This window comes from Muscardinus avellanarius (genome assembly GCF_963383645.1).
Source record: "Muscardinus avellanarius genome assembly, chromosome: 2".
In the NCBI taxonomy this organism is placed as follows: domain Eukaryota; kingdom Metazoa; phylum Chordata; class Mammalia; order Rodentia; family Gliridae; genus Muscardinus; species Muscardinus avellanarius.
The window spans coordinates 190,415,293-190,440,465 of record NC_137787.1 but is presented as its reverse complement, the minus strand read 5'-3'; the positions used below and the strand labels follow the sequence as shown (position 1 = coordinate 190,440,465).

The following is a 25,173-nucleotide window of genomic DNA, read 5'->3' as shown; positions in this document are numbered from 1 at the left end:
CTCTTGGGCATATTTGCATGTGTAAGGATTCACCTGTCAACACCACATGCGCTGCACAGCTACACGGGGAGGGCGGTCCTTTGAGAACCGCCAGGCCTGTGTTAAGGTTTCAGAATGATGTCAGCAGAGACCCAACTCATTTGATCCAGCAAGGACACAGAGAGTGGTCATCCGTGCTTTCATTTCGGGGAGGAGTAAGAGTCCATTTGCTTTAGAATGCAGCAGCAGCATGACTGGCTGCAGTGAAAATTTCCCTTAATTTTGGTGACTTTCACATGAGATTTATGCAGACAGTCTCATCAGAGAAATCATTTTCCAAAAATAATCACACAGGATTTATTGCTCCACTCTTCCTACCTTTGAAGTTCACGCTCTTATGTGGAGTTTTGCTGTAGGAGTTTTCAATTTGAGTTTGAATTTTCAGTTTGAATTTCAGTGTCAAGGCTTGAAATTCGTGTTGATGTTATCTTTAACAAGAGAAGAACTGGAAACAATCCCAATGTGCACTGAGGGAGTAACTGCGGAGATGATGCATTGACACGCTGCAATTCCGGATATCTACACAGGTTCTAGACATATAAAATATACAGACTTCACTAACATGAAAATGTTTGGTAGATAAAGCAGAACACAGAACCGCACATGTGTGATGCTGGCTGGTGCCTACAACGTACATACAGCACGAGCACCCATACGGTACTTGTAGAGTTATATAGTTTAAAATTCACTTTAAGTTTTTCCTTCAAATAGCTTAAGTCTTTTTCTCTCTCCTTTGCTTTACTTCTTTCTTGTCATTTTAATCCTGGCTGTTATAGTCTCTTCTTCTTCTCCTTCTTCTCCTTTTAAAGAAAACCTAACTTTCAGTTCCTACCCAGGCCTAAGCTTATTTCTCATACTTTTTAGGTTAACACAAATCAGAATTCTGCGGTAAGCTCATATTTCGCTACATAAATGTGTGACTAATTTCATTTCCTGGTAGTGATACACATTTGGGCAAAAACAATAATATAAAAAGTCCAACTGAAATTCAATTTAACAGCAAAAATTTAATGCTCATCTAAAATGTGGGGTGCTTTACATGACTTTATTCTTAACCAGACAATGATTCAGATAATGAAGGGAAATTTCTGCCTAAAAAGTTAGTACATTCCCTCTTATCACAAAAACGCATTTGCCCTATTTAGATGGTTTGATTTCCTCTGCCAGAGCTTTACCAAAGCCACTAATTGTGAGAGTAAGAACATAAATCTTATTCTCTGGTCTTCCTGTTATTATTTATGTAACCATATTACATGCCACAGGCTTCAAAAACCTATATAAATATTGAAAAATTTAAAACTAGCTATATGAAAGACAGGTCATATTGCTTGGACTGAATACACTTTTCATGAAGCAAACCCTTCCTGATTTTTTTTAGAGACCCTGACCACCACCACGGCTGGATCTAGAAATGGCTAACAATTTTACTACACCCTCTCCGACTCCTCTGGGAAATGGCTGCGATCTCTACGCACACCAACACACGGCCAGAATCTTAATGCCTCTGCATTACAGCCTCGTTTTCATCATCGGGCTGGTGGGGAACTTGCTGGCCTTGGTTGTCATTGTCCAAAATAGGAAAAAAATCAACTCCACCACCCTCTACTCAACCAACCTGGTGATTTCCGACATCCTCTTCACCACGGCTCTGCCTGCACGGATAGCCTACTATGCCCTGGGCTTTGACTGGAGAGTGGGCGACGCCCTGTGCAGGATAACCGCCCTCGTGTTCTACATCAACACTTACGCAGGTGTGAACTTTATGACCTGCCTGAGCATCGACCGCTTCTTTGCTGTGGTGCACCCCCTCCGCTACAACAAGATGAAGAGAATTGAGTATGCGAAAGGCGTCTGCATCTTTGTCTGGATCCTTGTATTTGCTCAGACGCTTCCTTTGCTCATCAACCCGATGTCGAAGGTGGAGGCGGGAAGGACCACTTGCATGGAGTACCCGAACTTTGAAGAGACGGAGTCTCTGCCCTGGATTCTGCTTGGCGCATGCTTCGTGGGGTACGTGCTTCCGCTCGTGGTCATTCTCATCTGCTACTCGCAGATCTGCTGCAAGCTCTTCAGAACTGCCAAACAAAACCCACTAACGGAGAAATCCGGAGTCAACAAGAAGGCCCTCAACACCATCATCTTCATCATCGTCGTCTTTGTGGTCTGTTTCACACCTTACCACGTTGCAATTATTCAGCACATGATTAAGAAGCTCCAGCTTTCTGACCTTCTGGAATGCAGCCAAAGACATTCATTCCAGATTTCTCTGCACTTCACCGTGTGCCTGATGAACTTCAACTGCTGCATGGACCCTTTCATATATTTCTTTGCATGTAAAGGGTACAAGAGAAAGGTCATGAAGATGCTGAAACGCCAAGTCAGCGTATCGATTTCCAGTGCCGTGAAGTCAGCCCCCGAAGAGAACTCCCGTGAAATGACGGAGTCGCAGACGATGATACATTCCAAAGCTTCCAACGGGAAGTAGGACTGGTCTTCCCCACGGCAAAGCGAACAGCAGGACGAACTCTGCGGGACTTCTTTTACAAGCGGGGCGATGGTTCAGCTTCCCGTTAGGATTCCTTCCAAGGGGCACCATTATAGAGCTACACCGACCGAGACTGTTATCTATCAAGCTCAAGGGAGCAGCATAAGCAAGTTCTGATTTGTAAAACGGAGTAATGCGTCAAAGGGAAGCTATCTTTATAACTCTCCAGGCCAAAAGAAGAGGTTTACTTTAATAAAAGCCATTGATATTCCCTGCCAATAATTTGGCAAAAGAAAAGACTGGTTAGACTGTATATTGCCAGTGTACAAATGTTTATACTGTAACATATTTTTGGTAACATTATTTCTTAAATCCATGTTTCCTTCAGTTTTAGGTTTTTATCTTCTCTATAATGTTTTGTTTTTATCTTCTCAATAATATTTTGTTTTGTTCTAAGTCACAAGAACTGTTTCAAAGACCACTTTTGGAATAAAGAGTAGGATGCTACAAATGATGACTATGTCCCTGATGCCATTAACGACCATCAACAGAAGTCATGGGGGGAACAATTAGCAAGAGGTAGATTTGGGAAACAACGTTACAAATGGCAATGGTGACCGCGCAAAAAGGTACCAGGCTTTTTCCAGTGGGCCAGCGTAGTATTTAAGGGCCGCTGCCAGGTATAGGACAAGGACTTCACGTGGAGGTTCCACCCGGAGAAGGGTGCACAGGCTAAATTCTTCCTGGGAGTAAACGATCTGCATGTAGACCTGGCCCCCTTGGGTCTCTAGGGGATTGTTTCTTTTTATTCCCAGGTTGGCGTCTTGTATCTGTATTTCTGTAGTTTGGGTCATGAGAAAGGTTTGGGGGTAAGGGTGAGCAGTACAGGAGGTAGTTGCTATTTACCTAAATAAGGCAGGAATTAAAATCCAAATTTATAAATTAAGAGTTCTCCAGATTCTTCACAACACTATAGCCTTGCTCAAATGAATACCTTAGTATGAATAGCATGACCTTTCTGAATGCAGTCAATCCGTCTGCCAGCTCAAATTTGTTTTACCTGCCCCCCCCCCAAATTTCCCCAATACAGTGTCTCAATTGGCAATGAGACCAATTTTGATAATGGAAGATAAAGAAATAAAGTACCACATCATAAGCCATTCCTTAAGTTTTACCCTGGGAATATTTTAAAAATTGGCCTTACTTTTTGTACTGCAAGGAAATTAATTCTAATGCTTAATGCAACAATGTTAGGACCTGCATTTTGTTAATTTCACAAAGAGCCTGGCCTTAAAGCCAGGACAAAGGCAGCCACTGGCCTTTCAGACACCACACTGTGTGAGCCAGGGGAGGCTGCATGGGGAGAGGTCGGGGTCTCAGGGACTTTCCTTCGCTCCACCTGTATCTTTCCATGTGGAGGGCACACCCCACGCGCTCTGCGAGGGGGCGCTCAGGCAGTTACAGAGTCAGAGGAATAAAAAGAAACCACTGCGCAGAGCCTCTGGCAGGCTGTGGCCACACTGGAGCACAGACCACCCTGGGTGTGATGTGATCCGCAGGCTGCCTCCCAGCAGATGCCAGGCACTCGCGGGCCAGTGGGCCCGCATATGAGAGGACCGAGGCCCATGGCACTTTGCAAAGGGAGAGGAGATGCTCCTGTTTTCACCTTTTCCCTCCAAATCTATATAAATGATTATATGAGTCATCAGTGGCATACTGACAAAAAGAAAGACTCTAGAATTATCTCCAACTAATCTTTTTTAAAGTCTACAGTTCAGCCAAACCCAGACAACAGCTCTCCTGGGTTCAACCCTGGCAAAGCCCTCCCTGCCTGCTTCAGCCCCACGCTGCGGTGGCACACCCCACTGCTGTGGATGACTTTTATTTCTGGCATGAGTTCCCTCGATAGTAGGTATCTTGGGGGACAGGGGCAAGGTAGAATAACCTCTGTTTGTTATGGGACAAAAGAGGTGATATCATATCTAACACACAGTTTAAAAATCACAACCCTGTAAGTATTTTCTACATGAATTGGGTGATATATTAACACATTTAAATAAACTAAGGAAAACCAAGAACAAGGTTTCCTTAACTTCAGAGTCTCTCTATGGTAAGTTGTAACCACACTGGCACGCAGGACACCCTGTGTCCGAGTCAACATGCCGCTAGAAAAACTCAGCTGGAAAGCAGGTAGTGATGATGGCAGCTAACCACGTAACTCCTGTATCATCTTAGTTTTACTTCTAAAAAGAACATTCGGATTATTTCTCTAAAACCTTCAAAGCTGTTCAGTTTTAAGCTATTAAGTGCATTTACTCACCAGGCGTCCTGGTGCACTCCTGTAATCCCAGTACTTGGGAGGCTGAGGCAGGAGGATCACAGGTTCGAAGTCAGCTTCAGCAACTTAGTGAGATCCTGTTTCTAAGTAAAAAACAAAATAGGGCTGGGGTGTAGCTCGGAGGTCGAATGCCCCTGGGTTCCATCCTCAGTACTACACACACACACACACACACACACACACACACACACACACACATGACAGCTAGTCAACACAAGCCAGCATTAGGAGTAACTCCATGTCCTAGCCATAAAGAAGACAGAACTGAATCATGTGGGCCCAGAAAATGTATGGAAAGGATTAATGTACCATCGTATACAGAAGACCATATGGTCCTTAACAGGACAGATAACTCAACAATAGAGTGTAAACTTGGCCAGGCTGTGGGCTCCGGGAGGACAAGGACCTTGTCTGTTGTGACACAGGCCCTGGACCTGCACTTGGCCCATACGAAGCTCTCACAAAGCCATTTAACGGAGGAGCACGTTTGTGCTATTACTAGTAATATTCTAAAGCCTTATGAAGTATCTGTGACACACTAAGTCTCTCATTGAGATGAAAAGAAGACACCACCCACGTGTGAAAGCGTGTGCATGTGCAGCTGAAGACAGTCAACAAAGGTGTGCCCGAGGAGACATCGCTACGCGAACAGACTTAAAGACGGAGCTAACTAGCCAGCGAGTCAACGACAAGACTAGGTACAAACACATGTTCTACTTGGAAATAATTTCACGTTTCAAGAGGTGAGGGCAGTGGCTCCTACCAACCAGTGAAGGGTAGCGCTACACACCATGTTAAAAGGGGAAGCACTGGTCCTAAATTAGCCTTCACGAAATCAGACTAAATTAGTGGTCTATTTTGGTCACTTTTAGGCCCACTGTAATTTGTTATTCTCTGCAAAGCTAAAAATATTTGCTCATTGACTAATCAGGTGAGGAATGAGACTTGAAATGCGCGTGGACTAGAAGTGACCTCGAGGCCCACCCGCTCTTTCAACCCAGGGAGGGCACACGCGGCCTCACCCCACTGCTGCCCGTCGCTGAGAAGGGACCCCCGCTTCCTTCCCTGAGGACCCTGGTGGTACACCCGCCACCCCCCAAGCACTGTGCGTGTCAACTCACTTAATCAGGAGCTAAGCACTGTGGGATTCTCACTCCACAGGCTGCCCAGGAGACCAGACGCCAAGGCCCCAGGGCATGGTGGAGCCAGATTTAAGCCCAAACCTTCCAACCCAGCGCTGCAACTCGGGGTCACCACGACTGAACTGTGCCCACCAAGAGTGGCTCGGTCTCCTCCTCTTGCTTGGGCTCCAGCCTCCGTTTACTGTGGCCTCCTGTGCTGCGTACACAGCCCCGCCGGCACAGCTGAGCTTCCGCGTCTCCCTGCGTGGCCCCTTAATTTCTCTGCAAACTCCCTGCTCATCCTCTTCCCGTCCGTTGGAGCTAGTTGGTGGACAGATCCTTCTCTGGGTTCTCTTCTATGGCGACTGCTCATGCTCATCTTTTCTCTGTCCAATATCATCACCCTAAGCTGGGCCTGGTACTATGTCTGTATTCCCAGTACTTGGAAGGCTGAGACAGGAGGATCACAGGTTGGATGATTAGCAACTTAGAGAGGCCCCTAGCAACTTAGTGCGAGCATTCCAAAATAAAAAATAAAATAACACTGGGGTGTAGCTTGGAGATTCAAAGCCCTGGGTGGTTCAATCCCCACTACCCAAAAGAAAAAACAACAACAAAAAAGTATCCTCACCCTACTACAGCCACTGGCTGCCATGCATGTCAATCACTACCATGTCGTCCCTATTGGGCCCCTTGAGTAGTCAGACCCTTGGCCTTCCTCTAGGGTGCTGTCCAGAAAGCCAACAGATTACATTAGTAACAACAATCATGACTCTTGCTAACAATCACATGGCACAGAGCTCCGAGCACTTTACACATATAAGCCCATTCAGGCTTCACAACAGCCTGTGAGGCTGGTCTTATTTATGAACCCGCTTTTACAGACGATGAAACTGTAACTTAGCCAGGTCCTGGGCTCATGCGAGGAAACCATTCCGCTGCATCCCTGATCTTTTTAATTTTTTACCTTGAGAAAGGGTCTAAGTTGCCCAGGCTAGCCTTGAACCTGCAATATTCCTGTCTCAGCCCCCAGAGTGGCTGATATTACGATATGTGCTACTGGGCCTGGCTGTGCGTGCGTGTGTGTGTGTGTGTGTGTGTGTGTGTGTGTAAATGGTACTTGAGATTGAACCCAAAGGCATTCTATCCCTGCACCCCCAGCCCCTTTTATTTATGTTTGTTTGTTTGTTTATTGATTTATTTATTGGTGGTACTGGGGTTCCTGAAAACCCTTCTACCTCCGGGCTACACTCCCAGACCTATTTTATATTTTTTATTTGGAAACAGGGTCTCTTAAGCCAGTGAGTCTGGCTTCGAACCAGCGTGATCCTCCGGTCTCCACCTCCCAAGCACTGGGATTACAAGCGTTACAAGCGCTCACCACTACGCCCAGCCTTTTATTTTTATTTTTAAACAGGGTTTTACTAAGTTGCCTCGGCTGACCTTGAACCTGTGATCCTCCTGTCTTCTCAGCCTCCCAAGTACTAGGATTACAGGTGTGTGCTCCCACACCAATCTGGCCAGGCACTCTTACTATATTTTCTCTCTTAAACAATTAAAATCATATATTCCTCAGAGAGCTTCAGAAGAAATACTGCTCACCAAATTGTGGGGTGAGGGGGCGTATGAGATGAGTATTTCGTTGAATCGGGAGGAAAGGTGACAGTCTCTCCCAGGCAGGGAGGGACAGCCACAGGGCTCTTCCTCCCGCCGCGGTGATCAGCCACGTCCTGGATGGTGGGACCTCTGTCAGCCTGGATCCCAGATGAGTAAGCACAGATCCTCAGCTCCTACCCATGGCTCACACAGGAAGCACAATTAGAGACGGAACTGTAACATAAGCGGGCCTGTTCTGATATCATCAGTATTTAACCTACCTGGAAGGAAGAAACCAGCGCACAGAGAATAAGACAAGAAAACGCAGTTGCTAGGGTTCTGGCAGGCAGACAGGGCCTGCTCAGTCCTGCTCTCACACTCCAGGACTCAGAGGAATTCCCCGCAGCCCCCACCAAGCGCATGTCCCCGCCAATTTCTCTCCCCCAAGTCAGTCTGGTTAGTTTTGTCTTGGTCCCAAGAATAAGACACCGCTTGGTCCTCACTGATTCAACTACTCCGCCTCCTCCACTTATGGTTTATCCAATTCGTACCCTCTCCAGTTCTTCTCTGAGGACTCAAAGCTAGCCAGCTTCTTTTCTTCAACAGATTCGGCTTTTACTGTTCCAGGCACAGAGCTTGAACTTGAATGTTTACCATCTTACAATAAAGAAAAATGCCATGCTGGCCCAGACACCTGAGCTCCGCGCTCGCTGCTGCCAACCAGCTTCGTCCACACTTCACAGGCTCTGACTCGTACCAGACCTCAGTTTTCACGTCAGTGAAACAAGTGTTATATGTTAGCTCTTTGCCACCCATTGTACAGCCTCCTGTCTGTTATTTCATCTTGTATACTTCAGCCAAATCATAAACTCCAGAGCCACCGACTTTCTACTTTCTAGTCTGGGGAGCTCTGAGCACAGCCAATATTCAGAAACCATGTTGACCGTAGGTCATCACATATGGGCTACATCTTCTTCTTCATCACCATCATCGGTTCTAGGGATCAAACCCAGGCGCATCTACCTCTGAGCTACACACCAAGCTCTTTTATTTTGAAACACGTTCTGGATAAGTTACGAGGAGTATCCCTAAATGGCTGGAGCTGGCCTTGAACCGGCGATCCTCCTGTCTCAGCCTCTTAAGTACCAGGATTACAGGCATGCATCACTGTGCCCGGCGTGCTTAGCATTATTAAAGTCTGGTGGATATGAGGCTTATATTATTCCATTTCACTATTTGTGGGGCAACAACATATAACAAACACGTGGCTTATACCAAAATACTAATCACAAAAAACACATTAAATTGGAAATTGGAATGACATTTAAATCACGATTCCTCATTCTGCTGACAATAGAAATATCACTAGCTTTTCTGATTTCTTCCATGGGTGACTGATTACACTATTTATCTCTGATATTGCATATTCACACTTAGGAGAAATCTCTGCAACCGTAGTTGTTAGAAAGAAGAAACTACACCAGAGGGTATCACATGGGAAATATAGAACACAATCTAGTTTTTGCTTTCAATAGTTTTCTTCCTCAGAAACCGTGAAGACCTCGTGTTGCTTCTCATTTATAAACGCTGTTGAGATGTCTACGCAGCTAGCTAACGGGAGGGGCCACGTTACTTTCCCACTCACTACAATGGATCTAAAATGAGAATTAAAGTATTTTTTATTTTTTTTCCCATTTTCTCAGAGCGTGAGAACATTTATTTCTGGTTTCTGTGACTTGTAAGAAAAACTTTTCCCATGCAGGTTTTGAGACAAGAAGCGTGTGTCAAAATGAAACCACATGAGACTACAAAAGGGTTGAATCCTCTAAAAAAAGTAACATTCTGATGTGTTCTTTCTGCTGAGGGACAGCAATCCACACTCTTCCCTGAGTCCTAGAGTAAAACATTTACTTTTTTTTTTCCGTACACAGTGAAACCACTTGGGTTCCTGCCAGTATTAGGGTTTAAAATGATAAATGAAAATTATATCATCACGTACTATCATGTGTTATGTCCGAAGACCATCATCACAGCATTTGCCAGTGGCATTTGGCGTATTATTGCCAAATTTCCCCATCAATGGAACAAAGGCTGGGAAAAGGTCATGAGATTGAGTGCTAGTGGTTTTACTTAAAGAACAGCTATCAGGAGGAAGACAACCCACACACCTGCACTTGGGTGACAAGAAATGGAAACAGACTGTGTTTCTAGTCCCAACAATCTTTTCCAGGCCCCACCTGAATCACTGTATGCGACTGTGCACGCAGGTCTCTCCAGGGACCTGGACTGAAAGGGACTGGCAAGTCCAGGAGACTCAGGGTGGGGGCTGTAAGCCCTGGCCATGTGAAATTTAGCAAGCAAATGGCTGAAGGAAAACTGGGCAAAAGTGTGTCATTAGGCATGCCAAATTATTTGACATTTGTATGGTGAACAAAAAGCTAATACGGTGAAATAAGTATGTGGTGGTCATATTTTTCTTTAATAAAATTTTAAAACAATAAGTCTAGTCTCCCCATATTCTTGTTACAAGGGTAGAAGCAGAAATGAGGGATGGATGGATGGATGGATGGATGATGGATGAATGATGGATGGTGGATGGATGGATGGATGGATGATGGATGGTGGATGGATGGATAGATGATGGATAGATGGATGGATGGATGGGGGAGGGAGAGAAAGACAGAAAGAGACTCTACTAGTTTGTATCTTGAATTAGTTAACTGTGGCAACCTGGCCCATTAGAAAATGGCGCACAGTGGCCATATCTAAGGTCACAGTGAGGGGATCTCAAACAACGTCTAATAGGGTCTAGTAAGAGGTGGCTGGTGGTGACAGTCACCAACAAAGAACAAGATACACCAGAAATCCACACAGAAGATCAGCAGGTTTCTCGAGCACACGCGCGCCTCCTAGCACGAAGGTCCACAGTGAAGCCTCATGCCCAGTTCAATCCACGTGGCTCAGCTCTGGGTACATTGCTTTTCTGTTTTTTTTTTTTCTTTTTTCGTTTGGTACTGGGGATTGAACTCAGGGGCATTCCACCTCCAAGCTACACCCCAGCCCTACTTCTGTCCTTACTTTCGGTTGATGAGAGTTGCACTACTTGCTGAGGCTGTCCTTGAACCTTCCATCCTCCCGTCACAGCCTCCCCAGTACTAGGATTACAGGCCTGAGCCACCACGCCCCGCTCACTGCTTCCTATACTCACTTTCGAAGTGAAATTGATGAAAGGACCTGAGGATCAAATCCGGCCTGCCAGACTCCTGGAACCACACTTGAACACCTAAGAACTGCTCTCTCTGCCACACTGAGGAGCCGGGAAATCATGAAACCCCAATGTCGGAGTCGAAGTGCTCGCTGCAGCGGGCCTAGATCAGGGCGTTGCTGGGACTGGGCCCTCCCAAGGCCAGCCAAACGGGGCTCCGCGTGCTCTGCCTGGGCTCCTGCTGAAGCCACACGCAAGATCTAGTGGCTGGTGGAGGCTAAGCCACGTCCAGAACTCTGGAAGTCGGGGAGTTTCTGCAAGAGTGCTGGGCGCCTTCACCTCGGCTCATGAGCAGCGTGGGCAGCAGGCCCATCTGGTGTTGCCGTCTTCCTGTTCTACTAAGACTCTAAAATACTCCAGCACCCGGGCATGGCGGCACACGTCACCCCAGTCCTTAGGAGGTAAGTGCATCCTCAGAGCCAGTCCTCAGGGGCACACCCTCTGCGCCCTATCTGAAACTTTCTTTGCAGTGTGTTGGTTTATTTTGTACTTCTCATTTTAGAGAAGAAAAAATTGAATATAATCATGAAAGTTGGTTTTGAACACTAACATTTACTTTTGTGTGTGGTACTGGGGGTGGAATCCAGAGGCCTTCTACCTCCGGGCTATACTCCCAGACCTATTTTATATTTTATTTGGAAACAGGGTTTCACTAAGTTGCTGAGAGCCTCACTAAGTAGCTGAGGCTGGCTTCGAACCTGCGCGGTCCTCCTGTCTCAGCCTCCCAAGCCCCAGGATTACAAGCGTGCGCCACCATGCCCAGCTAACATTTACTTTTTATTTTTTTCTTTCTTGTACTTCTAGGAATGAAACGGGGTCACATGCATAGTACTAGCCAAATGCTCTGTTCCTGAGCAGTTTTTTTTTATTTTATTTTGAGACAAGGATCTTACTAAACTGCTTAACCCGTTCTCAAACTTGCAGTCTTCCTGCCTCAGCCTCTCAACAGACTTAATTTATTTTACAAGCATCTATATCTCTACAGTTGAAAACGAGTGGTATTTACTTATTTGAATTACTTTCTCATATTGTAAACAGATAATCACTAACCAGATTATTTTAACCTTAAAAAAGAAAGTAAGCTGGTTGCGGTGCACACTTGGAATCCCAGCACTTGGAAGGCTGAGACAGGAGGATTGCTCGTTCAAAGCCAGACTCAGCTACTTAGCAAGGCTCTCGGCAACTCCGTGAGACCCTGTTTCCGAGTAAGATATAAAATTGGGCTAGAGGTGCTGCTTGGCTTTAGAATGGCTCTAGGTTCAATTCCCAGTACCGAATAAATAAATAAATAAATAAATAAATAAATAAATAAATAAATAAATAAGTAGCATTAGGACATCTGGCCTGGGGGACTGTGTTCTGAGAGTCAGAGGGGCGTGAGTTTCCATCCAGTCTCTCCACTGAAGGGCCACGCACGACCCAGTGACTCCACAAGTTCCCAGCACCTCCGCTTTCCCAGAGAGAGGAGAGCCGCCACGGTACCTCTTCCTGCGAGAGGAGGCTGGGAAGGATATTCATTTTAATCAGGAACACCAAGAAAACAAGGCTCTCGGGTACAAATGGCGATTCAACAGACACTAGAATTTCTTAAGACAAAGGGTAAATTCTGTCATAAAAGTCTCAAAATGGAATAATAAACTGTTTCACAGGTTTGGCTCCCTGTCTGTCCACGTCGTCACTGACGTCCATGAACACATCCTTGGTCTGGTTGTTTATACAACAAACGCTTACGATGTACCTACTATGTGAACTACGCACGTTCCTAGGCACTGGGGCGACCGCTGAAAATGACACGGACCAAGCTGCCCTCAAGCCCTTGCCTTATTTTCTGTGAGTAAATACTAAATATTAACCAACTTCAGAGGAGAGAGAATTGTGAGTTTGATACTAGCTTTGTGGCATGAAGGACTGATTCCCTGCCCAGCCAAGTATTTGAGCTGCTTTAATAATAAATTCCCAGCCGGGCGTGGTGGGCGCACTTGTAATCCCAGCACTCGGGAGGCTGAGACCCGAGGATGGCGCTTCGCAGACAGCCGCAGCTACACAGTGACCCTCTGCAAGTCAGAAACCCTGTTTCAAAAATAAAAAGACTAAGCTGGGCGTGGTGGGCATGCTTGTAATCCCCGTGCTTGGGAGGCGGAGACAGGAGGATCGCGCAGGTTCGAAGCCAGCCACGCTGGCTTAGGAGACCCTGTTTCCAAATAAAAATATAAAAATAGGTCTGGGAGTGTAGCCCGGAGGTAGAAGGGCTTCCAGGAACCCCAGTACCACCAAAATAAATAAATAAATAAATAAATAAATAAATAAAAAGACTAAAAAAATAGGGCTCATGGTGTAGTTCGGAGGTAGAATGCTTCTGGGTTTCATCCCCAGTAGTGCGCATAATAATAATAATAATAATAATAGTAATAAATTCCCTTTCTACTGAAATCAGGCAGAGTTCATTCTATTCCTCCAACTACCAATCCCGCCAAAGCAGGCACACCTGTGCTCTCAGAACGGAAAAGGCCTTTTTCCCCCTTTGACTCTGGATAACAGAATTGCACAGGACTTCAGAACTCAACATACAACAAATACAAAAAAAAAAAAAACCCCAAACCAAATAAATCTTAAAAGAGGTGCGAGATTATTTTTGTGTGTTGTGTACTTTGCTATGGTTACCAAGACGCGGTTAGCATTTTGAAATTTCTTTCTTAGAATAATACAATGATCTGAATCTCGCACATCTTTCATAAGGTGCAACTTTCCAATGATAAACAAGAACAGGAAGTGAATCTTGAATTCAGCCAGACTCTAGTTCCCCTTATTGCTGAACAATCTACTCTGCCGCCACCTGAGTCCGCCTTCACCGTAAAGTCCCCACTATCCCATCTTAGCAGTTATTAATATTCTCATTCCCGTTTGAATAAAGCATGCTTCCTATTGGACCGGACATTTTGACACGCTCCCAAGAGAAAGACAGCTAAAATACAGGAATGGAGTAGCAAAGCAACTCTCAAAAGCAGAAATGAAAACAGATGCTAAACTTCTTTGAAACAGATTTTTACTAGTAGCCTCAACCGAAGCTATTTCAGTCAACCACTAGAAATATTCTACCTGGCCAAGAGATTCCAACAAGCTCCGGAGGGCCCGTGCTCCTGAGCGTGAGGCTGACTCTTTGGAAGGGTCTGCTCACCACCCCGCACCATGCACGCCACGAACCCCATCGGGATGGAGCTAGCTCTCCTCCGAGTGCTAATTGGCAAAATAGGGAGGCAATTTAGTTGTCATGACTGGGGGAGGGCTAATGGGATCTAGAAGGCAGATGCCAGGGTGCTGCTAGGGGTCCTGCAAGTGCACAGGACAGCCCCCCCAGGTAATGAATTATGCAACTAGGGGGTGTGCTGGTGCGTGCTTAGAATCCTAATGCTTTGGAGGCTGAGACTGAAGGATTACAGGTTTGAAGTCATCTCAGCAATTTAGAGAAACCTTCAGCAATCTGTTTCAATATAAAACATAAGTGTGGTACACACCTATAATCCCATTAGCTGGGAGGCTGAAACAGAAGGATCGCAGGTTCAAAGCCAGCCTCAGCAAATTAGTGAGACCCTGTTTCCAAATAAGGAATGAAATAGAGCTGGAGACAGAGCCCAGAGGTAGAAGGTCCCCGAGTTATATTCCCAGGACCCCCCCCAAAAAGTTTTTTTTAATTAAATAAAATAGGGCTGAGGCTCTTGGCTTCTATCCCCAGTATAAAAAAAAAGAAAAGAAAAGAAAAGAAAAGAAAAGAAAAGAAAAGAAAAGAAAGAAAGAAAGAAAGAAAGAGAAAAAAGCTGGGCATAGTGGCACACACTTATAATCCCAGTGCTTGGAGGCTGAGACAGGAGGATCACAGGTTCGTGGCCAGTTCGCACTCAACTATGAAATCGCAGACCGTATGACTTCATATCACCTTCTTGCAAGAGCGCACACACTCGTTCTAGCAGGGTGTATCAATCTCTCTCCTGAACAGACAGCGCGGAGTCTGGCTGAAAGCCTGAGTCCCCTGCACATGAGCCAATAGTCCCCAGGGGCGAGTCACGGCGAGCCACCTTGCCTCCGAAGGCACAGGTGCTAGCTTTACTGAGACAGCATCCGCGTTTCCCGGTCACTCCTCAGACCACGTCAAGGGCCAGGAAGGCTGGAGCGCCACCTCCTCCCGTGCGCCATCCTCTGCCACCGTGGCTTCCCTCAGTGGAAACGGCTTCTGAGCGGGCCTCATCAGAGGTGACGGGCACTCCCGCCTCGGGTGGCTACTGGGAGGACCAGCAGCGCCTCAGCGGGCACACGGGGCAGCGCAGAACAGAGCGCTGCGTGACCACCAGGCCTGACTCAGCACCTCGCACGAGGTCGGACACGCAGAGCCGGCCACCCGGACACGCGCTGAATCCAAAGTTCCACAGCGTCTTGGTTGAGAAAGGCGCTATCGTGAGCATGTAAGAACGAATGGATTTTATGTTTCTGGGTAAGATCCTGGAAATGATTTTGTAAAATCACACATTTCAATCCATTAGCCAGTCACAAGAAGTGAAGGGTCGTATGTGTCCCTTACACAGAGGCCAGGGAGTAACTGGGATACCAGAGGACTGAGGATTATGCAGGAGAAACTCCAGTGAGGCCGGGGAGGAGGAGGTCCAGGGGAAGGGGAGAGCCTCACTCCGCAACTGAGGCTGGCTGCGAACCCAGATCTTCTGGTCTCAGCCTCCCAAGTACGGGGATTACAAGCATTACAGCTTAAATAAGAATCTTGAGAAACGTATTTCTTACTAGTCGACTTAGCTGTGTGCCATCGCATTTGAGCATTTATTTACTAACCTCTGGTTGGCCTGGCCAAAGCAATAGGTTCTGGTGGGCGGGGTCAAGAGGAGGAGGAGAGCAGAGAAGAGGAGGGTTGAGAGGGGGAAGGAGCAGAGGAGGGGCGCCTGGGAGGGAGAGAGAGCCGCGCTCACCAGCCACAGCCCGCAGCGACAGAGCTCACTCCACCCAGCTACCCATGAAGGAAAGGCTAAAATCTGGCATGGTCAATACTCAGAAATGTGACCCCCCTGTAAACGGACAGACAGGACAGAAGGACGGGAGCGCCCCCCGCTCCAGCCTGCCGTTTTCAGAGTCCAGTGGCCCCGTCAGCCAGTCATGTGTTCCTCCTATGCAGACCGCTTAGTCTCTCTACAAAGCAGAGTTTTCTTACCGGCCAAACAGAGATAACCATACTAACTTAACAAAGGTTTTCAAAGGAGAATTTAGGAGGAGTAGATGTCTAAAATGCCTACTAGTTGAAACCTGTGATTCTAAACACGCTGGTGTGACCGTTTCAAATCCGCAGGCCCTGGCGGCTCTAGCTTTAGTGTGGAAATATCATTTTATTGTGTGTGGTACCGGGGGTGGAGCCCAGGGACTTTTCTACCTCTGGGCTATCTCCCAGACCTATTTGTGTGTGTGTGTGTGTGTGTGTGTGTGGTACTGGGGTGGAACCCAGGGACTTTTCTACCTCCAGGCTATACTCCCAGACCTATTTTATACTTTATATGGAAACAGGGTCTCACTAAGTTGCTAGGAGCCTCACTCCGCAGCTGAGGCTGGCTTTGAACCTGTGCGATCCTCCTGTCTCAGCCTCCCAAGCGTGGGGATTACAAGCGTGCACTACCATGTCCGGCTTGGTATATCATTTTTGCTTCTCAATTAAAAATACCAATCACCTTTCAAGCTATGATGACCATTTCTATGTTGATTTTTTTGCCCAAGTTCAAACCAGAGGGGCAAGTAATTTAGAAAGTCAACTGTCACTCGTTGCTAACTTTGCCCACAATACCCACTTCCCTTTAAAATATTCCAACGGTTGATATTCGAAGTGACCACAGGTGGCTGTAGGTGAGCTGCTGCCGCCGCTCTCCAACTGGCTCTCATCCAGACAGCCCAATCCTCAGCGCTTTCAAGACTGTTAACACACTGCTTGGTAAACTCGAACCATATGTTAGCTTTGCAGCCCACGCAAAGAGCTACAAAATTAAGGAAGAATTCCATAGAATATCTACTATCTCTTCTCTTAAACAAGCCTAAACGACCAAACTAGCCCACAAAATAGATGTTTGTAAACGTGTAGTTTGTCTCTCTCTCTCCCTTCCCCCATTCTTTCTTTCCTTTATTTAATTTAATTAATTAATTTATTTATTTTGTGGTACTGGGAATGGAATTCAAGGGCATTCTACCTCCATTCTACACCCGAGTCCTATTTTTTAATTCTTTTGTGTGTGTGCGTGGTGCTGGAGAAGGAACCCAGGGGCATTCTACCTCCGAGCTACACCCCCCAGCCCTATTTTTCATTCTTTACTTTGAAACAGGGTCTCACTGAGTTGTGAAGGGCCTCACTAAGTAGCTGAGACTGGCCGAGAACCTGGATCCTCCTGTCTCAGCCTCCCGAATACTGGGATTACAAGCGTGTGCCACCACGCCCAGCTCTTTCTTTATTTTAAAACAGGGTTTCAGCTGGGCATGGTAGCACACACTTGTAATCCCAGTACTTGGGAGGCTGAGACAGGAAGATTGCAGGTTCATAGCTAGCCTTAGCTACATAGTGCACCCTCTGCAACTCATTGAGATCCTATTTCAAAATAATAAAATGAATTTTTTTTTTTTTTTGTGGTACTGGGGTTCCTGGAAGCCCTTTCACCTCGGGGCTACACTCCCAGACCTATTTTTACATTTTCATTTTGGAAACGGGGTCTCCTAAGCCAGCGCGTGGCTGGCTTCGAACCTGCGCGATCCTCCTGTCTCCGCCTCCCAAGCGTGGGGATTACAAGCGTGCGCCACCATGCCCGGCGAAATGAAAATATTTTTAAAGGCATAAACTCACAAAAAATAAAGAAAAGCTGATGCAGTGAGCGTGGTGGTGCACACCTGTAACCCCAGTACTCGAGAGACTGAGACAGGAGGATTGCTCGTCTGAGGTCAGCCTTAATAATTTAGCGAGGTCCCTCAGCAACTTCTGTTTCAAAATAAAAAATAAAATAGGGTCAGGAAGTAGCTTGGAAGTAGAATGCTTCTGAGTCAACCTCTAGTATGAGGAAGAAGAAGGAGTAGGAGGGAGGAGGAGGAGAAAGGAGGGAGAGGGAGGAAAAGGAGGAGGAGGGAGGAGGAGGAGGGAGGAAAAGGAGAAGGAGGAAGGAAGAGGAGGGAGGAGAAGGAGAGGGAGGAAAAGGAGGAGGAGGAAGGAAGAGGAAGGAGGAGAGGGAAGAAAAGGAGGAGGGAGGAGGAGGGAGGAGGAGGGAGGAGGAGGGAGGAGGAGGGGGAGGAGGAGAGGGGAAGAGGAGGAGGGAGGAGGAGGAGAGGGAGGAAAAGGAGGAGGAGGAGGGAGGAGGAAGAGAGGGAAGGAGGGGGAGGAGAAGGAAGGAGGAGGGGGAGGAGGAGGAGAGGGAGGAAAAGGAAGAAGAGGAGGAAGGAGGGGAAGAGTGGAGGAGGGGAGGGAGGAGGAGGGGAGGAAGGGAGGAGGAGGAAGGAGAGGGAGAGGGAGAGGAGGGGGAGGAGGAGGGGGAGAAGGGAGGAGGGGAGGAGGGGAAGAGGGGAGGGAGAAGGAGGAAGAGGGAGAGGAGGGGGAGGAGGAGGGAGAAGGGAGGAGGAGGAGGAAGAGGGAAAGGAAGGGGAAGGGGAGTGGAGAGGGGGGAGGGGGAGGAGAAGGGAGGAGGAGCAGGAGGAGAGGGGGGAGGAGGAAGAGGAGAGTAGGGAGGAGGAGGAGGTGGAAGAGGGAGAGGAGGGGGAGGAGAAGGGAGGAGAAGCAGGAGGAGAGGGGGAGGAGGAAGAGGAGAGGAGGGAGGAGGAGGAGGAGGAGGGAGGGAGGGAGGGAGGGGAGGAGGTGATGATCTTAAAGTTTTCTAAGCTGGAAAACAGACGTGCAGCAGTAAGTATGTGAATGAGAAGCCCGCAACAGTGGGGTAGGAGAGGCATCGAGATTAACATTCAAACCCCCAGAGGCTGCAGCAGTACCAGGGTTTCTTGGCCCAGATGAGAGGCGCTCAGGCATGATGGCCCTCCCTCCACGCTGCCCTCTGTCTGTGGCATAATAGAAAAATGTCTTTGGTCTTTGGCCCCAGCCCTAGCACAGAGCTCCTAAGTCCTTGGAATTGTCTGAGCTACTTAAGTATCGTACTCATAACAAGTCTCTTCCAACCACATGTCAAGGATGCTAATGAGGACACTTGGGTGGAGCCCCTGCTTAGGCTTAGAGAGGGCTGGGACCCTCAGCCCACTCAGCGACCTGCACCCAGGCCAGGGAGGCTGGAGACAAGCTGCACAGAAGCTCTTCAAGGATGTGACTCAGGGCTCTGGGCTGCAGCCACGTGGGTGCAGGACGGCGGGGTGGGGGGGAGCCCGGACACTAGGCATTCCCAGGAAAACATCCCAGCCAGGGACCCACAGTGAAGCCCAGGGTCTAGATCTTAAGTAGAAACAGACAGCCCAAGGGTCAGGAACATTTGGGAAAACTCTATCAAAAACAGAAAACAGCCGGGCGTGGTGGCGCATGCTTGTAATCCCCGCATTCGGGAGGCTGAAACAGGAGGATCACAGTTCGTGGCCAGCCTCAGCTACTTAGTGAGGCCCTTTGAAACTCAGTGAGACTCTGTTTCAAAATAAAGAATAAAAAAATCGGGCTGAGGTACGTGTAGCTCAGAGGTAGAGTGCCCTGGGTTCCATCCCCAGTACTGCAAAAAAAGGAAGAAGAAGAAGAAGAAGGAGAAGGAGAAGGAGAAGGAGAAGGAGGAGAAGGAGAAGGAGGAGAAGGAGAAGGAGAAGGAGAAGGAGAAGGAGAAGGAGAAGGAGAAGGAGAAGGAGAAGGAGGAGAAGGAGGAGGAAGAGGAGGAGGAGGAGGAGGAGAGGAAGAGGAAGACGACGACAATGACAACGACAAGGAGGCAAAAAGGAACTCAACAGAAAAAGACTGCAGAGAAATGGAAAACTTTTGGGACACTGAAAAACTATCCTTAATATCATGAGAAGATTAAAAAATACGGCATCCATTTTAGGAGGCTGAGACAGGAGGATTGGGGTTCAAGGACAGCCTCAGCTATTTAGTGAGGCCCTTTGAAACTCAGTGAGACTCTCTTTCAAAATAAAGAATAAAAAATAGGGCAGGGGGTGTAGCTCAGAGGTAGAATGCCCCTGGTACGTACACACACACACACACACACACACACACACACACACAACTGCATCCCAGGAAAGATAAATATTCAGGAAATTTTTTTTGTGTGTGTGGTACTGGGGGTGGAACCCAGAGGCTTTCTACCTCCGGGCTATACTCCCAAACCTATTTTATATTTTATTTGGAAACAGGGTCTCACTAAGTTGCTGAGAGCCTCGCTAAGTGGCTGAGGCTGGCTTCGAACCTGTGCGATCCTCCTGTCTCAACCTCCTAAGCGCAGGGATTACAAGCGTGTGCCACCACGCCCGGCAAATATTCAGGAAATTTAAAAAGAGCTACTAACAACCAAAAGTCAGATAGCCAACATATTTTTTAAATAAAGCAACAAAATGAAAAGGTATTCAATCTGATTAGTCATCAAGGAACTGCAAACTAAAATCACGAGAGTGCATCACTACACATCCACTTTAAAAGGACTGCTAACATTCTTGGTCCTTCGGGGTGGCGGAAGCCAGCGCCCTGCCAAGAGATACTCAAGCAGCTCCCTGGGCAGGAAGGCACATCCCACCCACAACCATGGGGGTGGGCCACCGCGGAGGGGCTCTGCCGGCTCCACACACCCGCAGGCAGCTGAAGCCATGGCCAGCGTGCTGACCACAGCCACACCACGCGACTGGAGCCACCCAGCTACGCTGCTAAGTTCCTGACCCCGGGGGAAATGGCAAAAGCCTCTAAAGCTGGGCACATGTACGCCCCGCGACTCAGCTTTCAACTCCTAGGCACGCCCCTCCAGAAATGTGTGCACAGATGCCAAGGGTTCTGGGCAGGTGCCTTCGGCAGCTGTATTTCTAGCTTAATGATTTGTTCTCTCTGATCTAGCCTAACTGCTTGTGTCTGTAATACCGCTCCGTCACAGTATGGTATCTGTCTCTCTCCCTCTCTCTCTCTCTTCTGTCTCTCCTTTTTTCTCCTCCTCTTTCTCTCTCTCTCTCTCTCTCTCTCTCTCTCTCTCTCTCTCTCTCGCTGCAATGGCACTTACTTTACCACTGAGCTACATTCTCAGCCCTGATTTCTGTTTTTTAAAATTACCTTTTGTGTCTTCCGTTTGTCCAGCTATTGATAAGCTTTTTGACTTAGGGTTCGCTTCTCTACAAGTTCTGCTCTCACCCGTAGTATTGTTCAGTTGTGGGTCCTCTTCAGTTACGACTGTGTTTCAAGGCTGCCTAGTGATTCTGCCCCAGCACCCATGCTCCCTCAAGGGTATTAAGCCACCTTGGCAGTGTTCGATCAGGAAAGAGGGGGAATGAACCCCCAGGGGGAACAGCCTCCATCTTGCAGGACCTTCATGATTCGCTCATACCTGCTGAGGGCCCAGCAGGCATCTGAGCTGGCCAGGAATTCACCTCTGCACTCTTAAAACTAAGCGACATGAGAGGAAGCACTTTCTTTATATGGCAGTTTGTCTATCCGGAGCGGGAGGAAGGGTGTAGAGGGAAACACGGGTGAGGAAACGCATCTCCTGTCACCTGGCAGGGTGGCTGCCGACAGACTTGTGGCGATGTGACTGTCAGCACTCGGGCCCTTTGTGTAGGGGTGTTCTAGAGCGCTTCTCTCTCCATCTGGGCTGCGCACTAGCTGCAAGCCCTGCCCACCAGGAAACACCGGCATTTCTTCTCTGGAGTTTTTTTCCTGAATTATTTTGATTATGCCCCTTCTACTTTCTCAGTTCTCTCTTCCAATGCTATTGTCTAAGGAAACAACATCACTCGTCCCTGCACATCCCACTTCTGCTGCCCCAGTCACTACTTCCTCACAAAAACCTATCCTTGTAAAGACCCCGGCTCAGCTCCTTCCAGGTCTGGATTGATTCCTTCAGCGTGAAGTTCAGCTCCATCTGCGTCGCTGCACGGAGCTGTTGTTCATCCTTTTTGTTACTGGTGTAGAGTTGTGGCATGTGGGTATCCCGTCATGTATCCACTCTATTGTTAGGGACACTGGGGATGTATAGAGTTTGGGTTATTATCCTTGGACATGCTTCAACGAAAAATTAAAATCTAAGGCCAGCACCAGTCCTGGATCGTGGTCTAGATCTGTCCCACTGAACGGCACGGCTCCACGGCTCTAAGGTAAGAAAGAGGCACCCTGGCTGGTCTGCACAAGGACTCCTTGAGGAACTGCAGGGCCCCTCTGGAAAGATCCTGCCCAAGCTAGAGCACACGGGCCCCACGAGCAAACAAACCCGCCGATATGAGTTCACAATAAGAGCTATAAACCAGGGAACAACAGATGACTTGGGGACAGAACTTGATAAGTAGAGAAATAGAATAAAAAACAATTGGAAAACTATAGTGTGTCAAATGATTAAACACTTTTCTAAAAAGGGATAGAAACTAGAACGGAAAAAAATAAAAATGGGACAGACCAATGTGCAGACTGCATGCCTCTATCTCCCAAAGAGTCACGCAGGGGCCGCTGCCCACTGAGCAAAGAGCAGAGTCCACGAGCCCACGGGTGGGTGGTGACCAGCCGCCTCCCTCCAGGTCCCCCTCCCGGCCCCCCTCCTGACTCATCTCCTGCAGCCCCAGGGCGGCAAGGCCATGCTTCCCTGCAGGCCTCACAGGGACAGCTCTGCATACCTGAGACACTTCCCCCAAGATCTCCCAGGCCAGGACTCCTCGGGTCTCTGTTCAAATCCCAAGCTCCCTGAAGCCCACACCATTTAAACCGCAGCCCCCTGGGCCCTAGCGGTTCTCCCCCTTCTTCACTTTTGCACATCCTGACACATTAGATAGGGGTGCTTTTCCAGTCTGTTTACTGCCTCACCCCCAAATGTAATGGAAAGTCCATGAACACAAAGTTGTTTTGTTTTGTTTTGTTTTGCAGTCCTGGGGATGGAACCCTGGGGCATTCTACCTCCCAGCTACACCCCAGCCCTATTTTTTATTCTTTATTTTGAAACAGTGTCTCACTGAGTTGCAAAGGGCCTCACTAAGTAGCTGAGGCTGTCCAGGAACTGCAATCCTCTTGTCTCAGCCTCCCAAATGCTGGGATTACAAGCGTGCGTCACCTCGCCCGGCCAGAGAGAGATTTTTGTCTGTCTGTTTTGATCAGTGCAGGGTCCTAGTGTCCAGAACTGTGTCTATTATACAGAAAGTACTCAAAATTATCTACTGAATGAAAAAGAATGCAGACAAGATGGAGACCCAAAAGGAAGCGGCCCCCCATGAACCATGGGGTACAGTCCTCTTATTCACTCAGGTATATGCTAGCGTTTGCTAGGTTCAAGGGCATAGCAGTGTTCTTTTTCTTATTTTGCAAACTTTTTTTGGTACTGGGGATGTTCAGAATCCAGGGGCTTTCTACCTCTGGGTTGCACCCCCAGCCTTTTCTATCTTTTATTGTTTGAAAAAGGGTCTCCCTGTGTTGTGAAGGACCTCCCTAAGTAGCTGAGGTTGACCGCCAACCGAGATCTTCCTGTCTCGTCCTCCCAAGTACCGGGATTACCGGCGGGCACCGCCACACCTGGCTTGCAGATTCTTCCTTCTCCCAAAACACTGACCGAAACTGGCTTTTCACAGAGTAGTGTGCCATCGCCACTGACACGTTTCCTACGTGACCAAAAGTACACCGTGTAGCAAAAGCTACTTTCACAGTTCATCTCCTGTTCCTTATTTTTATCCTTCCTTAGAACTCACGTGCACGTCCCCGCCACTCACCATCGATTTCCGCGTAACTACGCTTCTCAGTACAGACTCTCACCCCTACTCAGTCCCTCTCTAGGTTTTGAGAGCACCTACATACTGTTGATACCTACATACACTGCTGGTTAGTGATGGAGAAATGCAGAAAGCAGGTATCAAAATCGACACTTTATCTGTACCCGAGAAATAGCTGAGGCGCATTGTTTGAGAATACATCAACTGATATCTAACATGGGTTTATAATATGAAACGCCAACTCTTTCCCTATTAACATTTACACACACGCCCGCTCGGGTAAAAGTAGAGCTTGTAGCCATGAAAAGTCTCCCAGGCACAATCTTGAAATAATGTCACTACCTCCCTTTGACAAAACCTGCTGCTTGCAATTTACTTTGCCGGGTTCAATAGTTTTCAAATAATATTTAGTATTTTTTCTTAAGGTTACTAATATGGCCCAAAAGTATGTCATCTCACCTTCTATAGTTAAAAGACGGAACTGCACTGTATTGAGTCCACAAACAAACAGAAACTAAAATTATCGTTAGGTTTATATCACAGGAGTTGCAAAACTATAACATGTACGTTTCAGAAGCAGTTACAGGGCACTCAAGCTGTCCAAGCTGTCTGTGGCCAGGCTTGAGGTGGTACATGCCCGTCATCTCAGTACATGGCAGAACGAGGCCAGGCTTGAGGTGGCACATGCCCATCATCTCAGTACATGGCAGAACGAGGCCAGGCTTGAGGTGGCACATGCCCGTCATCTCAGTACATGGCAGAACGAGGCCAGGCTTGAGGTGGCACATGCCCGTCATCTCAGTACATGGCAGAACGAGGCCAGGCTTGAGGTGGCACATGCCCGTCATCTCAGTACATGGCAGAACGAGGCCAGGCTTGAGGTGGCACATGCCCGTCATCTCAGTACATGGCAGAACGAGGCCAGGCTTGAGGTGGCACATGCCCGTCATCTCAGTACATGGCAGAACGAGGCCAGGCTTGAGGTGGCACATGCCCGTCATCTCAGTACATGGCAGAACGAGGCCAGGCTTGAGGTGGCACATGCCCGTCATCTCAGTACATGGCAGAACGAGGCCAGGCTTGAGGTGGCACATGCCCGTCATCTCAGTACATGGCAGAACGAGGCCAGGCTTGAGGTGGCACATGCCCGTCATCTCAGTACATGGCAGAACGAGGCCAGGCTTGAGGTGGCACATGCCCGTCATCTCAGTACATGGCAGAACGAGGCCAGGCTTGAGGTGGCACATGCCCGTCATCTCAGTACATGGCAGAACGAGGCCAGGCTTGAGGTGGCACATGCCCGTCATCTCAGTACATGGCAGAACGAGGCCAGGCTTGAGGTGGCACATGCCCGTCATCTCAGTACATGGCAGAACGAGGCCAGGCTTGAGGTGGCACATGCCCGTCATCTCAGTACATGGCAGAACGAGGCCAGGCTTGAGGTGGCACATGCCCGTCATCT

General features: G+C 47.9%; 2 protein-coding genes across 2 annotated transcripts in view; one reads left to right on the top strand and one right to left on the bottom strand.

Moving 5' to 3' along the window:
* The window catches only part of UBAC2 (UBA domain containing 2), a gene marked incomplete at both ends in the record, with an annotated part of 146,426 nt that overhangs the window by 71,119 nt on the left and 50,134 nt on the right, over positions 1–25,173 (bottom strand). The window lies entirely within an intron of this gene.
* GPR183 (G protein-coupled receptor 183) lies at positions 1,451–2,524 on the top strand (the record flags this gene model as incomplete). The annotated part of the gene is made up of 1 exon (XM_080688944.1): positions 1,451–2,524. The coding sequence occupies one exon, from the start codon at positions 1,451–1,453 to the stop codon at positions 2,522–2,524; it is 1,074 nt and encodes a 357-aa protein (XP_080545070.1).